This window comes from Girardinichthys multiradiatus, chromosome 9 (genome assembly GCF_021462225.1).
Source record: "Girardinichthys multiradiatus isolate DD_20200921_A chromosome 9, DD_fGirMul_XY1, whole genome shotgun sequence".
Taxonomy (NCBI): domain Eukaryota; kingdom Metazoa; phylum Chordata; class Actinopteri; order Cyprinodontiformes; family Goodeidae; genus Girardinichthys; species Girardinichthys multiradiatus.
The window spans coordinates 24,952,931-24,971,562 of NC_061802.1; the positions used below are offsets into that span (position 1 = coordinate 24,952,931).

At 38.9% G+C, this 18,632-nt stretch overlaps 1 protein-coding gene across 1 annotated transcript; it reads left to right on the forward strand.

Moving 5' to 3' along the window:
* Nucleotides 1–362: 362 nt before the first annotated feature.
* On the forward strand, nucleotides 363–10,401 carry timm44 (translocase of inner mitochondrial membrane 44 homolog (yeast)). Its single transcript, XM_047374044.1, has 13 exons — nucleotides 363–475; nucleotides 820–924; nucleotides 1,463–1,657; nucleotides 1,753–1,833; nucleotides 1,938–2,087; nucleotides 2,389–2,525; nucleotides 2,892–2,977; nucleotides 3,486–3,578; nucleotides 4,784–4,908; nucleotides 5,189–5,239; nucleotides 5,398–5,487; nucleotides 6,762–6,872; nucleotides 9,630–10,401. The coding sequence occupies exons 1-13, from the start codon at nucleotides 446–448 to the stop codon at nucleotides 9,747–9,749; spliced, it is 1,374 nt and encodes a 457-aa protein (XP_047230000.1). The 5' UTR covers nucleotides 363–445; the 3' UTR covers nucleotides 9,750–10,401.
* Nucleotides 10,402–18,632: the final 8,231 nt, after the last annotated feature.

Below are 18,632 nucleotides of genomic sequence, written 5' to 3' on the forward strand. Positions count from 1 at the left end.
AAAAGAGGAAAGATTAATTACAAGATTAAGAATAGGACATACAGGACTTAATTCTACATTGTTCAAGATAAAGAAACATAATACAGGAAAATGTGATTATTGTGGAGAGGAGGAAACAATAGAACATGTAATATTGAAGTGTCAGAAACATGAACAAGAAAGAACAATTTTAAGGAGAGAATTTGTAGGTATTAAAGAAAATTTTATTTTGAGAGATACTTTGCAAAGAAGTTTAGGTAGCAAACATATTAAAATTATAATTAGATTTTTCAAAAGCACTAAATTAATAAATAGAATTTGATTGTTGTAATAGTAAATAAGATTTAAAACCACGAAGAACCACACTCCATACCAGTCGGTGGCGGTAATGCACATCATAACGTTATTTGCCAACTGCCAAAAATAATACAAGAAGAAGAAGAAGGCTACAGGCACGGCATTCAAGATGGCGGCCCCCTTGTGTCAGTGTTACCAGGTGAGTGTTTGGGACATCATTTCCAGATTGAAAGAAAAGAAGCTGACAAGAGGGGAACTGTATGTTTTAATAGTTTCGTATTGACAGTTGACGTAGGAAGACATGACCAGGCTTAACTGACCCATTTAATGTAGCTTAAGCTAGCTGTGTTAGCCCTTATCGACGAAATCTCTTCATATCTGTTGGACTTGGAGGTATATTTACTTTAATTAAAAAGAACCGTATAGACGCTCCACACGTTGCATCCAATATTTTACTATTCAACATTTTGAAGTCTTCTCCATATTTTTGTTCAAGACTTTACCTTGAGTTGGCAGTCTACTGAAGTTTGTTTCTCTGTTCAGGTATGTGTAAGAAGAGGCTCGGTTGCCTTCCCTTCCTCTTACCTGCTGCTACCGAACAGAACCCATGTTTACAGGATATGTGGGCCCCCCTCAAGATATCCACAGGTAGCAGTACCTCAATCTGACTTCTTTCTGGAGTGAGCAGCCTGGCTTGATAAATGCAATCTGTATTTAACATGTGTATACAAGTACAGCTCCAAAATGAAAAAGTTCAATATATTTTGTCACTCATTTCAGAAAGTGAAATTCGTACACTATATAGATTCATTCCACCTACAGTAGAGTGAAATGTTTCAAGCCTTTATTTCCCAACCTAAATCCAAAACACTTCAAGCTGTAATTGCAGCTTTAAGTGGATCTATAAAGTGTTTACTAAGAGGGGTTGAATATAAATGCTAGACACAGTGGTTAGATTTTTATTTTTAACAACACTGAAAACCTTTCTTGCCAGTTTTCAGTTATGCACAACTTTTGTTAATATGTCTAATAAAATTCCAGCAAAATACTTTGATGTTTATGGCTGTGATGTGACAAAATGTGTAAAATTTTAAGAAGCATGAATTCTTTTCTAGGGTGTTTCTTATTGGTGTCATAAAACATTCCCTTAAATTTACTTTACACTTATCATTTTGTTTTGCCTCAGCCTCCTCTTCTTCGGGTGCGGTATATGTCGGGTGAGAAGGGTGGAGGGAGAAAAGGTTTCTTGGGGGAGTTTTTGGACAATCTAAAGCATGAGCTGAACAAGAACAAAGAAATGAAAGAAAACATAAAGAAATTCAGAGAAGAAGCCAAAAAACTAGAAGAATCAGATGCTCTGAAACAAGCGCGGAGGAAATATGTTAGTATCTCTACCCAAACAAAAGCACTCCCACAATTCCTTCTTGGCCTCTTAATATCTTCTGACTATTAGTCCGCTCCACTTTCTTTTCCTAGAAAACCATAGAGTCGGAAACGGCGAAGACGTCCGAGGTTTTTAAGAAGAAATTGGGAACTATTTCTGAGACGGTTAAAGAGGTGAGTTTTAAATGTGTCTAAGCTTGTTCTAGCTTCTATTTTTAAGGACTCAGGTTGATGTAGACTCTCTTTAAATGTGTTTGATTATTTGTATGGATGGGCAGGGGCTGGAAGAGGTCAGTCGAACAGAAATTGGCAAGAAAATCAAAGAGGGAATGGAGGAAGCAGCCAAAACGGCAAAGACATCTGCAGAAACAGTCTCCAAGAGCGGAGAGAGGCTGGGGAAGACGGGGGCATTCAGAGCAATATCTCAAGTATGAACTTACTCAGATTTATATCTTTATTACAGCCTAAACTTAAGTTGTCTACTTTCCATTCTTCTCTATTTATTTTTCCAGACACCTGTATTATACTGACAAATGGGACTTATGAATGTTAAGACTGAACCTTACACGTTTTATTCGTATTTTTTGTTTTTATATTTTTTACCTTAGTGTGCATGTTTTCATTTTCCCTTCACTTTGCTGCTGGTGGTCCTGAATTACCTCACTGCTGCACAATAAAGGATATTTCTGTTCCGTTATTTCTCATCAGCTGCTTATGAATCTGTTTTAGAGCGTGGAGAATGTGAAGAAGGAGATTGGTGACCTTGGCCAAACTGGGCCTTACAAGCCTCCAGCCAGACTCCGAAAGAGGACAGAGTTCTCGTCCAAGGGGACAGGGGAAGACGGAAAGGTCTTCGCAGCCAACGAGTACGTGAGTGCCCATTGAGTCCTCTGATACTGAGAGGGAGGAACGCCCCCCTGAGTTAGAAATAAATAGTTCCACTCATTTTGCTTTGAGCAGTGGAATTAAAAATGATAAAGAGTGCAAAGAAGTTACACACCAAAACACGTATCCGTATCCATCTTTCTAAGAAATTCTATCAAGCTTGGTAGTTTTCAGACTGGAGCCCGTTAACCTCTTGTTGTGTCTCCTAAATATGTAACATTTTTGAAAACTAAACTTAGATTACCTTTACTCATTTATTTGATGCAGGAATTGTCTTTTCCTCTCTGACTCATAATGATGTGCGAGTTGAATGACAGCTCTAAGGCTTTCATTTCTGTGTCCTTCAGGGAAGCGATGGGTGTGGTGCTGCACAAAGACTCCAAATGGTACCAACAATGGAAAGACTTCAAGGACAACAATGTGGTCTTTAATAGTACGGAATATTTAATCCTAATATCTCACTATGTCCCTGCTTTTGTCATTGTTCCCTAACTGTTGCTCTTGTAGTTTGAACATTATTATTTTTCTACGATGCAATAGATAGTCATTTTTGGGCGAGAAGGAGGGCCACTTCTTTGCAGAACATCAACAGAAAGGCATGCAACAGGCCACTAATTTTCTTGTAACCAGATCTATGCAACACATTTTACTGAGGGCTCCAACGCAGATTTGGCTGTAGATATATATTCTGTGTAGTGTCAGTATAACAAAGAAATGTAAATACATGCATCTGTTTGTATTTGTATACATATCATGCATTAAGGTTGTTCAAAGGTATCTCTATTCTGCCAGTCCTCATTTTGTTTCACAATCACAATAATGGGGGTTTATCTTTAACATTTAATATAATGCAAGAGCTGAAAGTTACACTGCCATGATTTTTCTGTTTGCAGTTTTTCTCCCTTGTGTTCAACTTTTTTTTACCCTTCGTTGTCTAAAAGGGTTCTTTGAGATGAAGATGAAGTACGATGAGAGCAACAACGTCTTCATCAGAGCTTCCCGTGCTGTCACTGACAAGATGACCAACATCATAGGTAAGACACCAATGGTTTGGAGATACAGATAACATCCCCAAAAATTTACTAAGAATACAATGCTTCATAGCAGATGTGCCGAGTGTTGGGCTGCAGCAAATTTTAGTAATCGAGTATTCTGTTGATTATTCTGACGATCGATCGAGTAATCGGATAAAAATCCCTGCAGATTTTTCATTAAACTCTGAGAAATAGAAATACACGAAAGAGAAAATGCAAGTAAACCGACAAATAAATCCTTTTTAAAAGAAAATGTATATTTTATTGCTTAAAATGCAATAACACGATATGTTTTTAGTGTACAGTTGAACGTTTGTAGCGAACGATGCATTTGATGTCAAAAACACAGTCTTTTTCTGGTTGAATTAACATCAAGTTCTAGCTGTCTCTAGTAAAAATGGTCACAAATAAAATTGTGTATAAAGTGTTTCTTGCATATTGCATTCTGGGTTTTTTAAAGAGATTTTTAATCATCAAAAAGCAGAATGTTATCCAGATAAAATAGAACCCTTGTAGTGTAGTGAAGTTTTACCACTACCATTTTTCAATCTTGCTGTGTTTTATTTCATAAACAGACAAGAAATAAAAAATAACTACACATTACCTGGCAAAAAGGCAAACAGCTAATTTAAGTTTAGGCTTAATAAACACTTTATGCATTGCACTCAATTTCAGTTTCCTCACATCATTTCTTCTCTTGCAGTATTTTGAAAATATTTTGGGAATATATTTCTATTCGGGGGGCTTTTAAGCACCGCTGCAGCGGATGTTTCCTGGTCAGGTTTTGCAACATCGAAGACATGCTATTATAGAAAGCTAATTCAATATTCAGTTTTCTTTTTTGTTAAATTTAAATTAATGCCAGACTTTTGAGGCTTTCTGTCATTTTCTCTGTGCTTCTTTTTGCTCCTGTTTTTTTTTTTTTTTTGCCTTCTTTTTGATTTTGATATTGTTATTAAATATTTAGAATTTTGGTAATCCAGTTACTCGAATCATTCGAGAAATCTTTTCACCCCCAGCTACAATCAATAGTAGTTGTTCTAATTCTTCCCTCATTGCCTCTTTAATTGCCGAGTTGCTTCATGTTTAGGCTCTTTAGAGGTTGTTTATGGCTTACGTTTTTGTCTTTTTGAGTTGAACAGTTAGAACCTGTTTTGTTTTTGTATTTTTTAACGTAGCCTTTTTCTTATGCCTTTTTGGTTTAGGTGGTCTGTTTTCAAAGACAGAAATGTCAGAGGTTTTAACAGAGATCTTGAAGCTGGACCCTTCCTTTGACAAGGACTCCTTCCTGAAGCAATGTGAACAAGACATCATCCCAAATATTCTGGAGGTATGTTGGTAAAAGTCCAGCTTGTCTTAAAACTCTGAGGGCTTTCTGTCAGGAGGTTGTCTTTTGTGGGTTTAAATATGAGTTTGTGATTTTAAGCATCTATTCATCAGTCTTTGCAGGTTTCATATTTAAAGTTAATGAATTCCTGGTAAAATGTATTTAGGCCTTATAAATGGAAGATAAATTAAATGCAGTATCTGGAAATTATTCTGGAAAAGTATGGATTTTTTTAAAAAGAAACCAACATGTCTTTAGACATCTTGGTTTTGTTGTTCTACAGGCGATGATCAGAGGGGAGCTGGAGGTACTGAAGGACTGGTGTTATGAAGCGGTAAGGATGTCAGTTTGGTGGTCTTCTGCGGCAGTTACCAAAGACTGTCAGGGGATGCTGTCCAGAGCTCTTAATCGTTGGAGTTACATCTGCTCAGGGTGTGCGATGTGTTTTGAGGATTTTATTTATCATCTTTGTCTTTCTCCTTTGGTTTACAGACATACAGCCAGCTTGCACATCCAATTCATCAAGCCAAAGCCATGGGACTTCAGTTCCACTCTAAGATTCTGGACATAGACAATATAGACGTGAGTTATTTTAGACCCGATTCTTCCAGATTAACATTCAGTCTCAGACATACTGGTGTTTCAGATCCACCTATAATCCATCGTTCCACAGTGTGTTAATTTGAATATTCTGTTATAAAGTGAATTTCACTTTAGGATTTCAGAGGATTCCACATATTGCTATTATGCTGCAGTAAATGTTTAGTTACATTTACAATGAAATCATTTTATGATGTTTACCTAGCATAGACTTGGTTGCAGAAAGACGGCACATAAATGTTCAGAAACATGCAGATGAGAGCATACACTGTTTCTGTTAATCGTCCTAGCAGATCCAGGGGCTGTCATGGAACAGTAGGCCGTTTCTTCTGAAACCATCAAAACTCCTGTACCATATAATAATCCATGTATATTTATTGTTACTTGGTGAACGTAACTTTGTTGAACTTGGTCATTATTTTGTTTAAAAACCCATTCAGTGTAAGGAAGCCAAGATATGCAGTTTTTTTACTGCAGAGGTCAGATTTGCCTTCAGATTTGATCTCTATAGGAGGAGGGGAGGGGCAGCTGCAAATAACACTTAATTAGCAGAAACCTAGAAGTTAGAAAGCGATATATGTATATATTTAACAGGGTTCATACGCAATCTGAAAAAGTATGGAATCAGATTTCAGTATTTTCCAGGCCTGAATAAGCATAAAAAATAAAATAAGAGTACGGAAAAATATACATATTTCTACAATTTATTTACCTTCCCAATGTGTTAATGTTGCATTCTTCCTTCTCCATCTTTTTCTTCCTGGTGTCATTTCTTCAGTCCTTCCTTGTGAACTTCCTTACTTCTTCCTTCCCACCTCCTCTTTTTCTTTCTTGTTTCCTGTCCTCCACCCTTCCTTTCATCCTTCTTTCTTTTCTTCCTTGAGTCCCACCCACCTTTGTTCCTTTTGTCCTTCCGTCCTTTCTCTGTTGTCTTCCTTTCTTTCTTTTTTTAGTTCCCTTGGCGTGTTCTTCCTTTTTCCTACCTTGATCTTTCCCTTTTTCTTTCTCTCTTTTCCCAATGTCCTTTCTTTACTTCTTTGCAAGTTCCACATTTAAAGACTGACATGTTATTTTTTTAAAATGGTCATATGTGCTGAGGTTGCATGTAGCATCCCTTTACCTATGAATGCCTTCCTGGTCAGTTAAGAAGGTTTAAAAGCACAACCTTGGGCTCTGATTATTGATAGGGATCATTTTTAACATTCTGTAATAAACATTCATTTTTTGTTTGTTTTTTTTCTCCCCCCCCCCCCCAGCTAGCCATGGGAAAGATGATGGAGCAGGGTCCAGTGCTGATTATAACTTTCCAGGCTCAGCTGGTCATGGTGATTCGAAATGCCAAGGGAGAAGTGGTGGAGGGAGACCCTGTAAGTAAAACAACCAAACAGAAACACTGATCGTTAAGGTCACTGTTGTGGATTTTTGTCTTAGAACTGCCACATGTTTAAAGCTTACCCATTTATAGAAGAGTATGGCTAAAAAACCACTGATGTAAAAAACAAATTCAAAAAAACAATTTGGGGTTCAAATAGTCTTAAGCTGGGGACAATACATGATTTTCTGCCCAATTTTACCTCCAATTCCCAGTCGGGGAAAGTTCACTCTATTTGGGGTTCAATCTGCAAGACGAGGAGGATCAAGTGTGTGAGAGGAACCGACCCGACCAAAGTCGCATTCAAACAAACATCTTTGAATTTTTTAAGGCGGATCTGGATGTCAGGTAATGTAACCTGATTAACGATCCAACTGCAAACCGACAGCCGCTAAAAAAGAGAGTCTGGGACACGGCAGCAGCTTTGAGACAATTAAGTTAAAGACACGTTAGGTTAATGAGACTTAATTTAGCAAATTGACATTTCTGAATGAAATACTGTCCACATAGTATAAACCTATTTATCATACTTTTCAGAATCAGAATCAGAAAAGCTTTATTGCCAAGTATGTTTTTGGACATACAAGCCTTTTCCCTACCATCATCCAAGGACCCTCCCCTCCCGCCAACAGGACCACCTGCCCCCTTAAGCAAATTATGACATGTAATAAATTATTAAAGGTCTGTACGTGTCGCCACAACTTTTCACGCGGGAGACGAACTATATTGTTTTTTTCGCCTATTTAAGTCTTGATGTAAGGCTGTGTGGTGCAGAGGGACACACTAGCAGCGTTGCTACAAGTCGCTCTTGTAGTTTGAACATTATTATTTTTCTACGATGCAATAGATAGTCATTTTTGGGCGAGAAGGAGGGCCACTTCTTTGCAGAACATCAACAGAAAGGCATGCAACAGGCCACTAATTTTCTTGTAACCAGACCTATGCAACACATTTTACTGAGGGCTCCAACGCAGATTTGGCTGTAGATATATATTCTGTGTAGTGTCAGTATAACAAAGAATTGTAAATACATGCATCTGTTTGTATTTGTATACATATCATACATTAAGGTTGTTCAAAGGTATCTCTATTCTGCCAGTCCTCATTTTGTTTCACAATCACAATAATGGGGGTTTATCTTTAACATTTAATATAATGCAACAGCTGAAAGTTACACTGCCATGATTTTTCTGTTTGCAGTTTTTCTCCCTTGTGTTCAACTTTTTTTTACCCATCGTTGTCTAAAAGGGTTCTTTGAGATGAAGATGAAGGTACGATGAGAGCAACAACGTCTTCATCAGAGTGGGGAGGGGAACAACACGGAGAAACATCAGTGTTCCCCTTGTAGTCTTATTGGATGGGTGGGGCGGACCCCCCTTTTCTCCAACTTCTGATTTCAAATTTTTTTAAACTTATTTTCGAAATAACACTGGAACGCACTGAGCAGAGAGGGGAAAAAAACAACTTGTGGTTTATATCCATTTATGGGTCAAAACTCTAATTTACCCGGCGCCGAAGGCACACCCCTTAAATAAAGCACAACAGTACGCATTGACATTGTATTATTGTTTAAGATAGAAATAACATTTTAGGTTAAAGCCACCAGTGAGACTCAATGCAAAACACACAAACTCAAATACGTGTTCCAAACTCTCAAGAAGAGTAGAACAGTCCACATCTTCCAGCTCATATTCACATGTGGGTTAATCATAACATGTTTCCAAATGCATCTCTCATTTGATAGGAGAGCGCAACAGAAATGTACCCTGTCAGATAAATGCTGTAGGCTGTGATCCCTCAGCAGGTACAGGTGTTCGTGTGAACCCGTGCAGTGTGTTCCCAGCTATAAACGCAACATTTGGAGAAGGTCAAGAGAGAAGTTCATGTAATATGTTTTTACATTACAGGCAATCATATTGAAAATGTACACTGTATTGCTGCTGCTCAGATTCCTCTATTCTCTTGGCAGCATATACAAATATAAGTGTTGGCTCAAGACTTCCTCCACAATTGTGTTCAAATAAATGATTTATTTGCAGTATTCAGTGAGACAGTGAAACCACATTAAGGCATTCATTAAATACTTTATGGGCCTAGAAAAAAGATCCAGATTCATTTATGAGCTGTAAAACTGCCATGTTAGTCCCTCAGTTAACCTCTGGACCATTTTAAATGACAAAGAGGTCAATCTATAACATGTAGCTGGCACCTGCCCAGTTGTCTGAGTATAACACCACTTCAAGAGGATTAAAGGTGCATGAACTATTCAGTTTTATGTCTTGAATTAAATGCTAGCCTATGCCCCTTATGGACTGATCGTATTTCTTCGAGGAGCAAGTCTTGGTGTGACTCGTGGGAAAGGATATGAGCAAGGCACAACTTGCATTAAGAATTACACTGTGAGCACAGTTTATAGAAAGGTCCTCAGATCGCAACAGATGTGGGGCGGCAGATATCCTAGAGGTGACTGGGTTCCTATGCTGTACTTCATTTGTACTTCATCCATTTGTCTTTGCTTTTTTATCCTAACTTCTTTTGATCCATACTTTTGCCCTTCCCTTATTTGCTGTCTTGTGTCCTACATTCTTTCTTTTTGTCCTCTTTCTTTTTTGTTTGCTACTCCCTTCCTCCCTCCTTCCCTTGCATCCTCTCTCCCTTCATCCCCCTTAAACTTATCCCCCCAAACTTAAACTTTGTTTCTGTATGACTTTGCATTTGCTGTATTTGCTTATTTTGTTACTTTTTGTTTTAGGATAAAGTGCTCAGGATGATGTACGTGTGGGCTCTGTGTCGAGACCAGGAAGAACTAAACCCATATGCCGCCTGGAGACTACTGGACATCTCAGCCTCGAGCACTGAGCAGATCCTCTAGGACTCTTTGATGTGCACAAAACGTACAAACCCAGGGAGACAACAAGCTGTACGTCAACAGGCCCAGGAGCTGCCTGGAAAGATTTGAGGGAGGGGAACACGTATAGGAATCAGCAGATATGGCACTGGCTCATTTCACCACACAAACACCGTGGAGTAGTGTTGCTAACTGCTCTAGGTGCCTCACTGTGTCAGTTTTTTTTAACTGTAGTTTCTTTGGGATTAACCTATTTTTTCCTTGAGTGCCCGAGTTATTTGTGGCTGTTCCTTTGGCTCACACTAGAGGGCAGCAGAACATCAAACACTTTCACCTGAAGTATATTTGTGCATATGTTGTTATGTTTGGATGGCTTATATTCCTTTCATTCCAAGGAATAATAAACGTATTAATTAAGATTCATCTATTTTTTTGACTGATTAAAGACACCATGGAAATTCAGGTATTGTTTTGTCCATATCATGTAGGTCAGGTTAGTTTCGCCTCTGTAATCAGTCCGTCTTTCTCTTCCTCTGATTTGTTGTCAGAGCTAATCAATGCTCTGCTGTTCTTATTATTACTTTTATTTGTATGATAGTCACGCTATGTATTAAGCTGTCAACGAGTCTATATTTATTATAAAAAAATAAAATTAACCATTTTTTCCCCAAAATAACAGACAAATGAGCAACAGTGTTTTTTTGGTGTTTTAACTTCTAACATTGAAATGGTACGGTTTCCTTCATTTGGGAAGTGAGATGCTAGTGTTGGCTATATTTGCTTTGTCCCTGTCCAGATATTTCCACGCAGAGCTGGAGCATCGTTTCCTTTAAGTTAAATGGTGCTGCCTTTGTGCAGCAAGGTGTACATCAACCCTCTAAGGTGCAACGGCAGCAGCAGTTGGGTCACAATGTAATGCATTTTAGGTTTCACATGTACACAGCATACTTATTAGCTTAAGGTCTCATCAATTGTGCCATCCTGCAGTTATATTCAGTGTTTTCTGCCAGCATATTCTTCAACCTTCAGTGCTGCTAAAGGTTATGTGTGTGTTTAGTTTAGAGTGCCATGTGGATGCTGTATCTACCAGAGCCATATGGCTCTCTGAGTAATTAGCAGTCCAACACTGCCTTCATAGATACGAAAAAGACTATAAGACTAAAAATGGTACCCTGAGCATTTTGTCAGCATTTCTTGGCAGTTTGAAAAAGACTTTAATAAAAATGTCTTTATGAGAAGTCGTCATAAAGGTCAGATAGTCCTCATAAATGTCTCGCGGCTTCACATTGAGTTTTTATTATGCATATTTTGGTTAAGTTTCCCTACACAATGATGCCTTGCAAAAGTTTCCACACTCTCTAAACATTTTCACTTTTTTTAATTTAATTTTCAAACTTCTAACATATTTCATCAGAATTTTATGGGACCAACACAAAGTGGTGCATAGTTGTGAACTGAAAGCAAAAGCATGCATGGTTTTCATTTTTTTAATAAATTAAAGGATTGTTACATTTGTGAACAAACAGCATCATAGAGACCAAGGAGCACAACAGGGATAATGTGCAAATTTTAAAGTGAGGTTAAGCTATAAAACGATGTCAAGTTTTGACCATCTTACAGAGCACTGTTCAGTCCATCATTTAAAAATCTCTGTTCACCTAAACTGGGAGTCAAGGCAAGCAGAACCTAGGTAGCAGGGGTAGTCCTTGGTGTGAACTGACATAACAGGCCAAAAGTAGAGTAGCATCATGGAGGCATCCAACAGGCCCAAGGTGGTGGGAGCATCAGATGATTTTCCTCTGCAGGAACAGAGAAGTTGGATGAAGTTATATACAAGGTAATCCTTAAACCTGTTAGAGCCTGCAAAATATTTGAGACTGAGGTGAAGGACTATCTGCCAGCACAACGGCGATTCCCAACACAATACCAGAAGGGCAAGGGAATGGTTTGAATCATAGCATGTATTAGAATGGCCCAGTCAAAGTCCAAACCTAAATCAAACTGAGAATCTGTACCAAGACTTGAAAGATGTTCGGATATACTAAGCATTCACTCTGACTAGGTTTGATCTATTAAAGAAGAATGGTCAAGACGTTCAGTCTCTAGATGTGCAAAGCTGTTGGAGACGTACTCCATAAGACTTGTAGCTGTAATTAAAGGAACGGCTTTATTCAGGAAGTATTAACTCATGGGGGCTGGATCAAAATGCTCATCTAAGATTTTTATTTGGAAAAAGAAATTGACAACCATGAATCCTTTTCTTTTTACTTTACATTTATGCCGTACTTTTCTTCTCTATCACATAAAATCCCAATTAGCAGCTGTAATGTGAAAAAGTTCCATGAGTATGAAGACATTTTCAAGGCACTGTACATCAGTTTGTACTTTTTTTCACAAGCTTTAATATGTTTGCATACCCTCTCAGTCATTCATGACTTGGCTGTCCTTATCACTTCACTAGAAGGTGACTGGATTTCTTCAGTGTCCTTTAGCTCTCACAGAACTGCCGATACTTCCTGGATCAGAGGTGAAACAAAGAAAGAGGTCTAGTTGTGTCATTTTCAGGCATTGAGGATACACAAGCTGTATATATTCCATCATTAATCATTTCAGTTCTTCAAAAATAAGATTTTTATAGTTATTTTGGTTGAAAGTGAAAGATCAAATAAACAAACATGTTTGCAGTTTTCCTAATTAACCTTTTTTGGTAAATCTGTATATGGTTTAATTACAAGGCATGTTGACACCTTGGCAATGGACTGACATTTAATCATTACCTTGGACAGGTATGGTTTTTCTCCACAGAAGAATTGATTATGCTCCTTGAGGACGAAGGTGATGGGTGGCTTATAAACAAATGGCTGCAGTTCTGCTGTGTACCTGCATTTGTACATGTAGAGCAGCGCCTCCACATTTCCAGCGCTGTCCTGGGTGATGAATTCTGAATCTTGCAGAGCTTTGCTGAGGCTGCAGCTTCCAACTGAAGCGCTCATCGCTCATGGTGCATCCCTAAAGCATGCTCATGTTCATTCTGCTCTTTTAAACATGCAGTCAGGGAGCCCTGCTCTGCAGAGATCAGACCTATAAACTGTGGTCAGTGACATACTGACCAAGACAAGACACAAAAGCCTTGTCAAAGGTATTGATACTATATTACTATTGATTATGTTTTACATTTCATCGCAGACACAATTTTATGTGGTAGTCCAACACAAAGTTCATTATTCATGGTGGGAATGGTGTGATCGGGGTGGTGTGCAGTATTAGGTCACATAGCATGTAGTGTTTTGCAAGTAGGGTGACCTCATTTGACCTCAACACCTTCTTTGTCATTCTCGCTATGTTCTCTACACAGCTACACTGCAAACAGAACTTCTTAAGGCTTATTTGTGGACTGCGTGACTAAAGTTGTCTTACCAACCTCCATCTCCTCCAGAGTATGTAAGAGCATTGGAATTTATTTAGGGGCATCAGAGTAGCTTTAATAATTTTTTATTCTGGGAAATTTAACAAAATACTTTCAACTGATAATTTTTTTTTTACATCACAATGATCTACTGCTTTGTGTTGATCTATTACAACCCCAATTCCAATGAAGTTGGAGTAGTCGTTGGAGTAGTCGTATTTTGTGCTTCATAATGCACCACACATCTTCAATGGGAGACATGTCTGGACTGCAGGGAGGCCAGTCTAGTACCTGCACTCGTTTACTATGAAGCCACGCTGTTGTGACACGTGCAGAATGTGGCTTCATTGTCTTGCTGAAATAAGCAGAGACGTCCCTCGAAAAGTTTGGATGGCAGCAAATGTTGCTCCAAAACCTGTATGTATCTTTCAGCATTAATGCTACCTTCACAGATGTGCAAGTTACCCATGCCATGGGCGCTAACCCACCCTAATACCCCAATAAAATCACAATACCCTCACGCTGGTTTTTGAACTTTGTGCTGATTGCAATCCAGATAGTCCTTTTCCTCTTTGGCCCAGAGGACACGACGTCCATGATGTCCAAAATCAACTTGAAATGTTGGTTGAACAGGATTTGCAAATCATTGTATTCTATTTCTACGTTTTCCACAAAGTCCCAACTTAAATGAAATCGGGGCTGTATGTTAAACCGATTAAAGTACATTGAAGTTTGTGTTTGCAACATGACAAAAAGCAAATAAGTTGAAGGTGTGTGAATGCTTTGCTAGAAACTGGTTGCATAAGGATACAGAAAGTCAATGAGGATATTATTTTTGGACACAGTCTCTTGGACAGTTAGTCAAGCGAAAGGTGCTCTCCCATATCTTTCTCTAAAGTAAACAGAAACCTGAAGGGGTGGTGCTGGGTCAAAGAAGTCAACTAACTAGGACAGAAGTGTCACAAACAATCACTGCCTTGATATGTGAGTGCTGACATCCCACCTTGGCTTTTCATTTAGGTTAGCAGCTATGTCAGGGCTAACTAGCTGAGTGACACATTAAAGATTTTATTTAGGAATGCAATTTCTTCTCTATATCTTCCTTTTTCTTTAAGAAATGAGAAATTATATCCACAAAAAACAATTACTTCACAGGTAAATTACAAAGTCGACGGGTGGAAATTTTACTCACTGCTGTATGCTCAGGGTGTTGCCGTTAAAGCAATGACTTTGATGTTCATTTCTCCAACATTCACTGTTCAAACTGTACGTGCTGTGATGATCAAATTTTCCAAGACGTTAAGTGTGTTTCACCTGCCCGCCATCCTTTTATCCATCGTCCGCTCCACTTCCCTCCTTCGCTGTCATCTGTCTGATGCCCCATTAACTATGCTGTCCTTGAGATCCCTTGACACCACTTCTCCTTTAGGGCGATTTAACCAGCATTATTCTTTTCTCTAATCCTTCCTCCATCCAATTATCTGTTTTAATAGATTTTTTGCTGAGGACAAATCTATGCAGGTTAGACATACGGCATAATTTTATTCTCTCTGATCATTCATGCTTCCCCCAGCAATATGCTGGCTGCCGTTGTAAGCAATACAGTCTTCTGTGTCTCAGGAAGAACATCTGATGTTTTTATGCGGACCTAATGCAACATGACATTGTTTGTTGAGGTTTAGACTTTGTTGAGGTTTAGACTTTTTATGTACAGGGCAGTGACTGACCCAGATTCACTGTTGCATTGGAACACTGCCAACAAGATAGTCCAGGGGTACAGAAGAAACTGCAAACATGCACATGAGTGCAGGCTGTCAGTCAAGCTTGAGTAAAGTGGAAAGGTCAGGAGGCTGTCCAGATGAGGCTGCTGAAACATTGTTTGGGCAAAGGACAGGTTGGATCCATACTCGTTTTTGCAAGATTCAAAATAAGGGCAAAGAGTTTATTTTACCTTTGAATTAACTTGTTAGCCACACATTCCCACCTATTGCATTCAGGAATAGGCAGAATTATTATCCACAGTTGAAAGTGTGCAGCATTTGAACCAGTGTGTTTCATGTTGCTGTTTCTTGTATTTATTTATTTATTTGCTATCACATTGTAACTAAAACCAATTGGTTTTGTCTCCTCCATAATCAACGTAGTTGTTTTCTGATTATCTAAGAATTCTCCTAAAATCAAAGAGATTCAACTTTCCACTCGTTCACTGCTTACTGTGGAGAGGTTTGAGGACTACATTGCCTAGGAAAAAGAGCATTCTGACATTACCTTCCACACCTAATTTTTGTGGTTGGTTGTGGACAGTCAATCTCCAGAAGTCTCAGGTGTTATAGTCTGCAGGAAGTAAGGAGTATCTCAGGCAACATCAGTTCTGGACAGTTCAGTAGAAGATCTTCCAGGCTTTTGTTTGGGTATATTGCCTCGCATTAAAATTACAACTCTCCTTTGACAGGTTATCTTTTTTATCTTTTCATAAAGCAGCTCTTGTTATTGCAATTCTTACAGTGTTTGTGATCTAATATCAGGTCACAGACCCTTCATGAAAGTTAACAGTCAATATATTGTTATCATATTTTCATATATTGCTCCGGACCCCTCAGATATAACAATGGTATCAAATTTTGTATTTGTGTTTTTGAAAATACTTCAGCTTTATTGAGTTTGTGCTCAGTGCAAAAGAGTGAGAGAAAGCAAATCAGCAGTTGGACAGACAGGCAGACATGTGGTTTTAGTGTTAATAAATATGAAAGCAGGGTGTTAATTTATTAAGAACTGGGTGTGCTCTGGTATTCAGCACAGAATTTGCTCCAAATGGTGCCATATCATGCACGTCCTCGGACCTGCGGGATGCAATGGACGTGCCACAACTCCCGCAACCAACATTACAGAATAAATGTGGGAAGATGGCTCTGACTGAGTGGATTGATCCGGCTCAGCTTTGTGTTCCTGCATGCAGTATCGCTGATAAATGCTCTCAGGCAGGATCACACTCAGTGTAGGCACAGAGAGGTCTCCTAAGGTCATCAAGCACAAAGACTTTACATATGCTTTTCATTTGGTGTGACGTGCGATGCAATTCTTGCTTCACTTTGTCTTCCCTCTTCTTTGTGACTTACAGTTAAGAGTTCTGTTTCATGCAAATCAGCTTCAGTGAAGTCCAAAGTTTATGGTGCAAAACTATTTGTTTTACAAAGATAGTGTTGACAAAATAAATATTTTTCTATTGCAGATTTAACTGTATTCCGTTTTGCCAATATCAGTTCAAAATTAAGCTAAATGAATTTGTCTTTTGGAAAGAGACCTGCTATAGCTCACAAGTAGCAACTTTGTTGGCTCCTTATTTTACTGTACTGTTACTGGTTTTTCACCTGCAGTTAAGCACAAAATTATTCATTCCTTTGGCGTATTTTCATTTAAAATGTCTTTCTTTCAAACAAAGGTTTGTTTCTGATAATAAATAGAGACAATAAGTTATCTGTTTTTACATTTTAACTTTGCATCATACCCTTCCCAATGATCAATGGAAAAATCCTCATTGGGATAACAGCAATCAAATGACTCCACTGGCCTTTTACAATGACTGATCAGGTCTCTGAGGTTTAAAGCCACCCTTGCCATCACCCACCATCTGATTCAAGTCAGGACTCCAAAACATGAATATTACTTTCAGTCAAAAAAAACATGTCAGTAAAATTAAAATATTACTTTAAATGCAAGTGTTATAAATAATTTTGGGCTTAACTGTTATTAGTATAGTTAAACATCCTTTCCTCTGCAGCCTGTAATCATTTCCAATCCAAAACAATTTCTGAGAGGTTGCTTTCTTTTCTAGTTTTCTTCCCATTTTGGATTAGGCAGTACATTATTTTAAGGTCCTTTTTTTAAAAAAAAAAAAAGAAATGTTCACTTATTTGCTAAAATTTACAAAAACAATAGGCTGCTGTCCATGCATTTGTTAGAAGTTTATTATAACTGAATGTTTCCACCATCCCATTTACTTTAGCGTCTTTTTTAGCGTAATTTCTGCACCAGACTTTTACAGAGTATTATGCAGGGTGTGCTTAAAGATGACAAAAGTGGACAAGATGAGAACGAAAGAAGAAAAGTGTAAACTAAAAAAACATCCATCCATGCATGCTCACACACATCTAAATGTCAGTCAGTCATTTTCTACCGCTTATTCCATAGTGGGTCACGGGGGAGCTGGTGCCTATCTCCAGCAGTCTATGGGCAAGAGGCAGGGTACACCCTGGACAAGTCACCAATCCATCACAGGGCAACACACATACAACCAAGCACACACTCATTCATACACCTAAGGGCAATTTAGAGTTACCAATTAACCTAACAGGCATGTCTTTGGACTGTGGGAGGAAGCCAGAGTACCTGGTGAGAACCCACGCATGCACAGGGAGAACATGCAAACTCCATGCAGAAAGACCCCCAGCTGGGAACCGAACCCAGGACCTTCTTACTGCAAGGCAACAGTGCTACCAACTGCGCCACCGTGCAGCCTCACATCTAAATGTTTCTTAGTTAAATATTACTCAGGTGATGTAAGAACAGTTCCTTTATAAAATACAACAGATCACATCCATCCATCCATCCATCCATCCATCCATCATCCATCCATCCATCCATCCATCCATCCATCCATCCCTCCCTCCCAGGTACTCTCTCCAGCTCATTCAAGGATATCCCAAGGTGTTCCCAGGTTGTTGTAAGGGACATATAGTTCATCCAAACCTGAAGAGGTTGGCATTTAGGAGGTGCCCTGATCGACAGGCTGATGCACCTCAACTGAGTCCTCTTGATGCAGAGGGGTAGTACCTGGGGCATCACCCAAACTACTGCCAAGGCCAGTAGTTGGCTGGCTCCCAGTAACCAGGATCTGATTTGTTCAGTCATGAATCACATCTCTTGAACTTGAAATGTGAATGACCAGAATTGTTTTGGGGCTCAGCTCTTTCTTCACAATGGCAGAATGAAGAAGTGCCTGTATTTCTGCAAACCATCACTACTTAACAAAACACCAAGATATATGAAATCCTTCACTTGAGGCACAAACTGAACCCAAACCTGGAGGGAGCAAGCCACCTTTTTCCGGTTGAGAACCATAGAATCAGACCTAGAGAAGTGAACGCCATCCCAGCCATTTGACACTAAGTGCTGAAGGTCAGAGTTTGAAGAAACCAACAGAACAACATTGTCCGTTAAAGGCAAAAATGAGCGCCTGAGGTTGTTAAACCAGGCACCTTTGTCAACAACCAGTGTTCCACAACCAGGTCAGTAGGTACACTGGTCCTCCTGAATCTGAGCTTTAACTACCAGTTGGAGCCAGTCTCCAAGAAATGGGAGCAAGAAGCCTCTTTGAGAATGGAAGCTGGTAACAACATATCTAAAGAGCCATACATCTGTATGTGTTTGTCTATTGAGTCAAACTCAGCAGGTAAACTATTGCATTTGTTAGTACAAGCTCTGCAGCAGTACCTTTAAGGTTT

Bases quoted from the DNA above. Each gene is read 5' to 3' on its own strand.
- timm44 (XM_047374044.1), top strand. From the start codon at position 446: ATGGCGGCCCCCTTGTGTCAGTGTTACCAG. The intron at 1,658-1,752 runs GTTAGTATCTCT...TTCTTTTCCTAG, and splicing joins AACAAGCGCGGAGGAAATAT to AAAACCATAGAGTCGGAAAC. The intron at 1,834-1,937 runs GTGAGTTTTAAA...ATGGATGGGCAG, and splicing joins TTTCTGAGACGGTTAAAGAG to GGGCTGGAAGAGGTCAGTCG.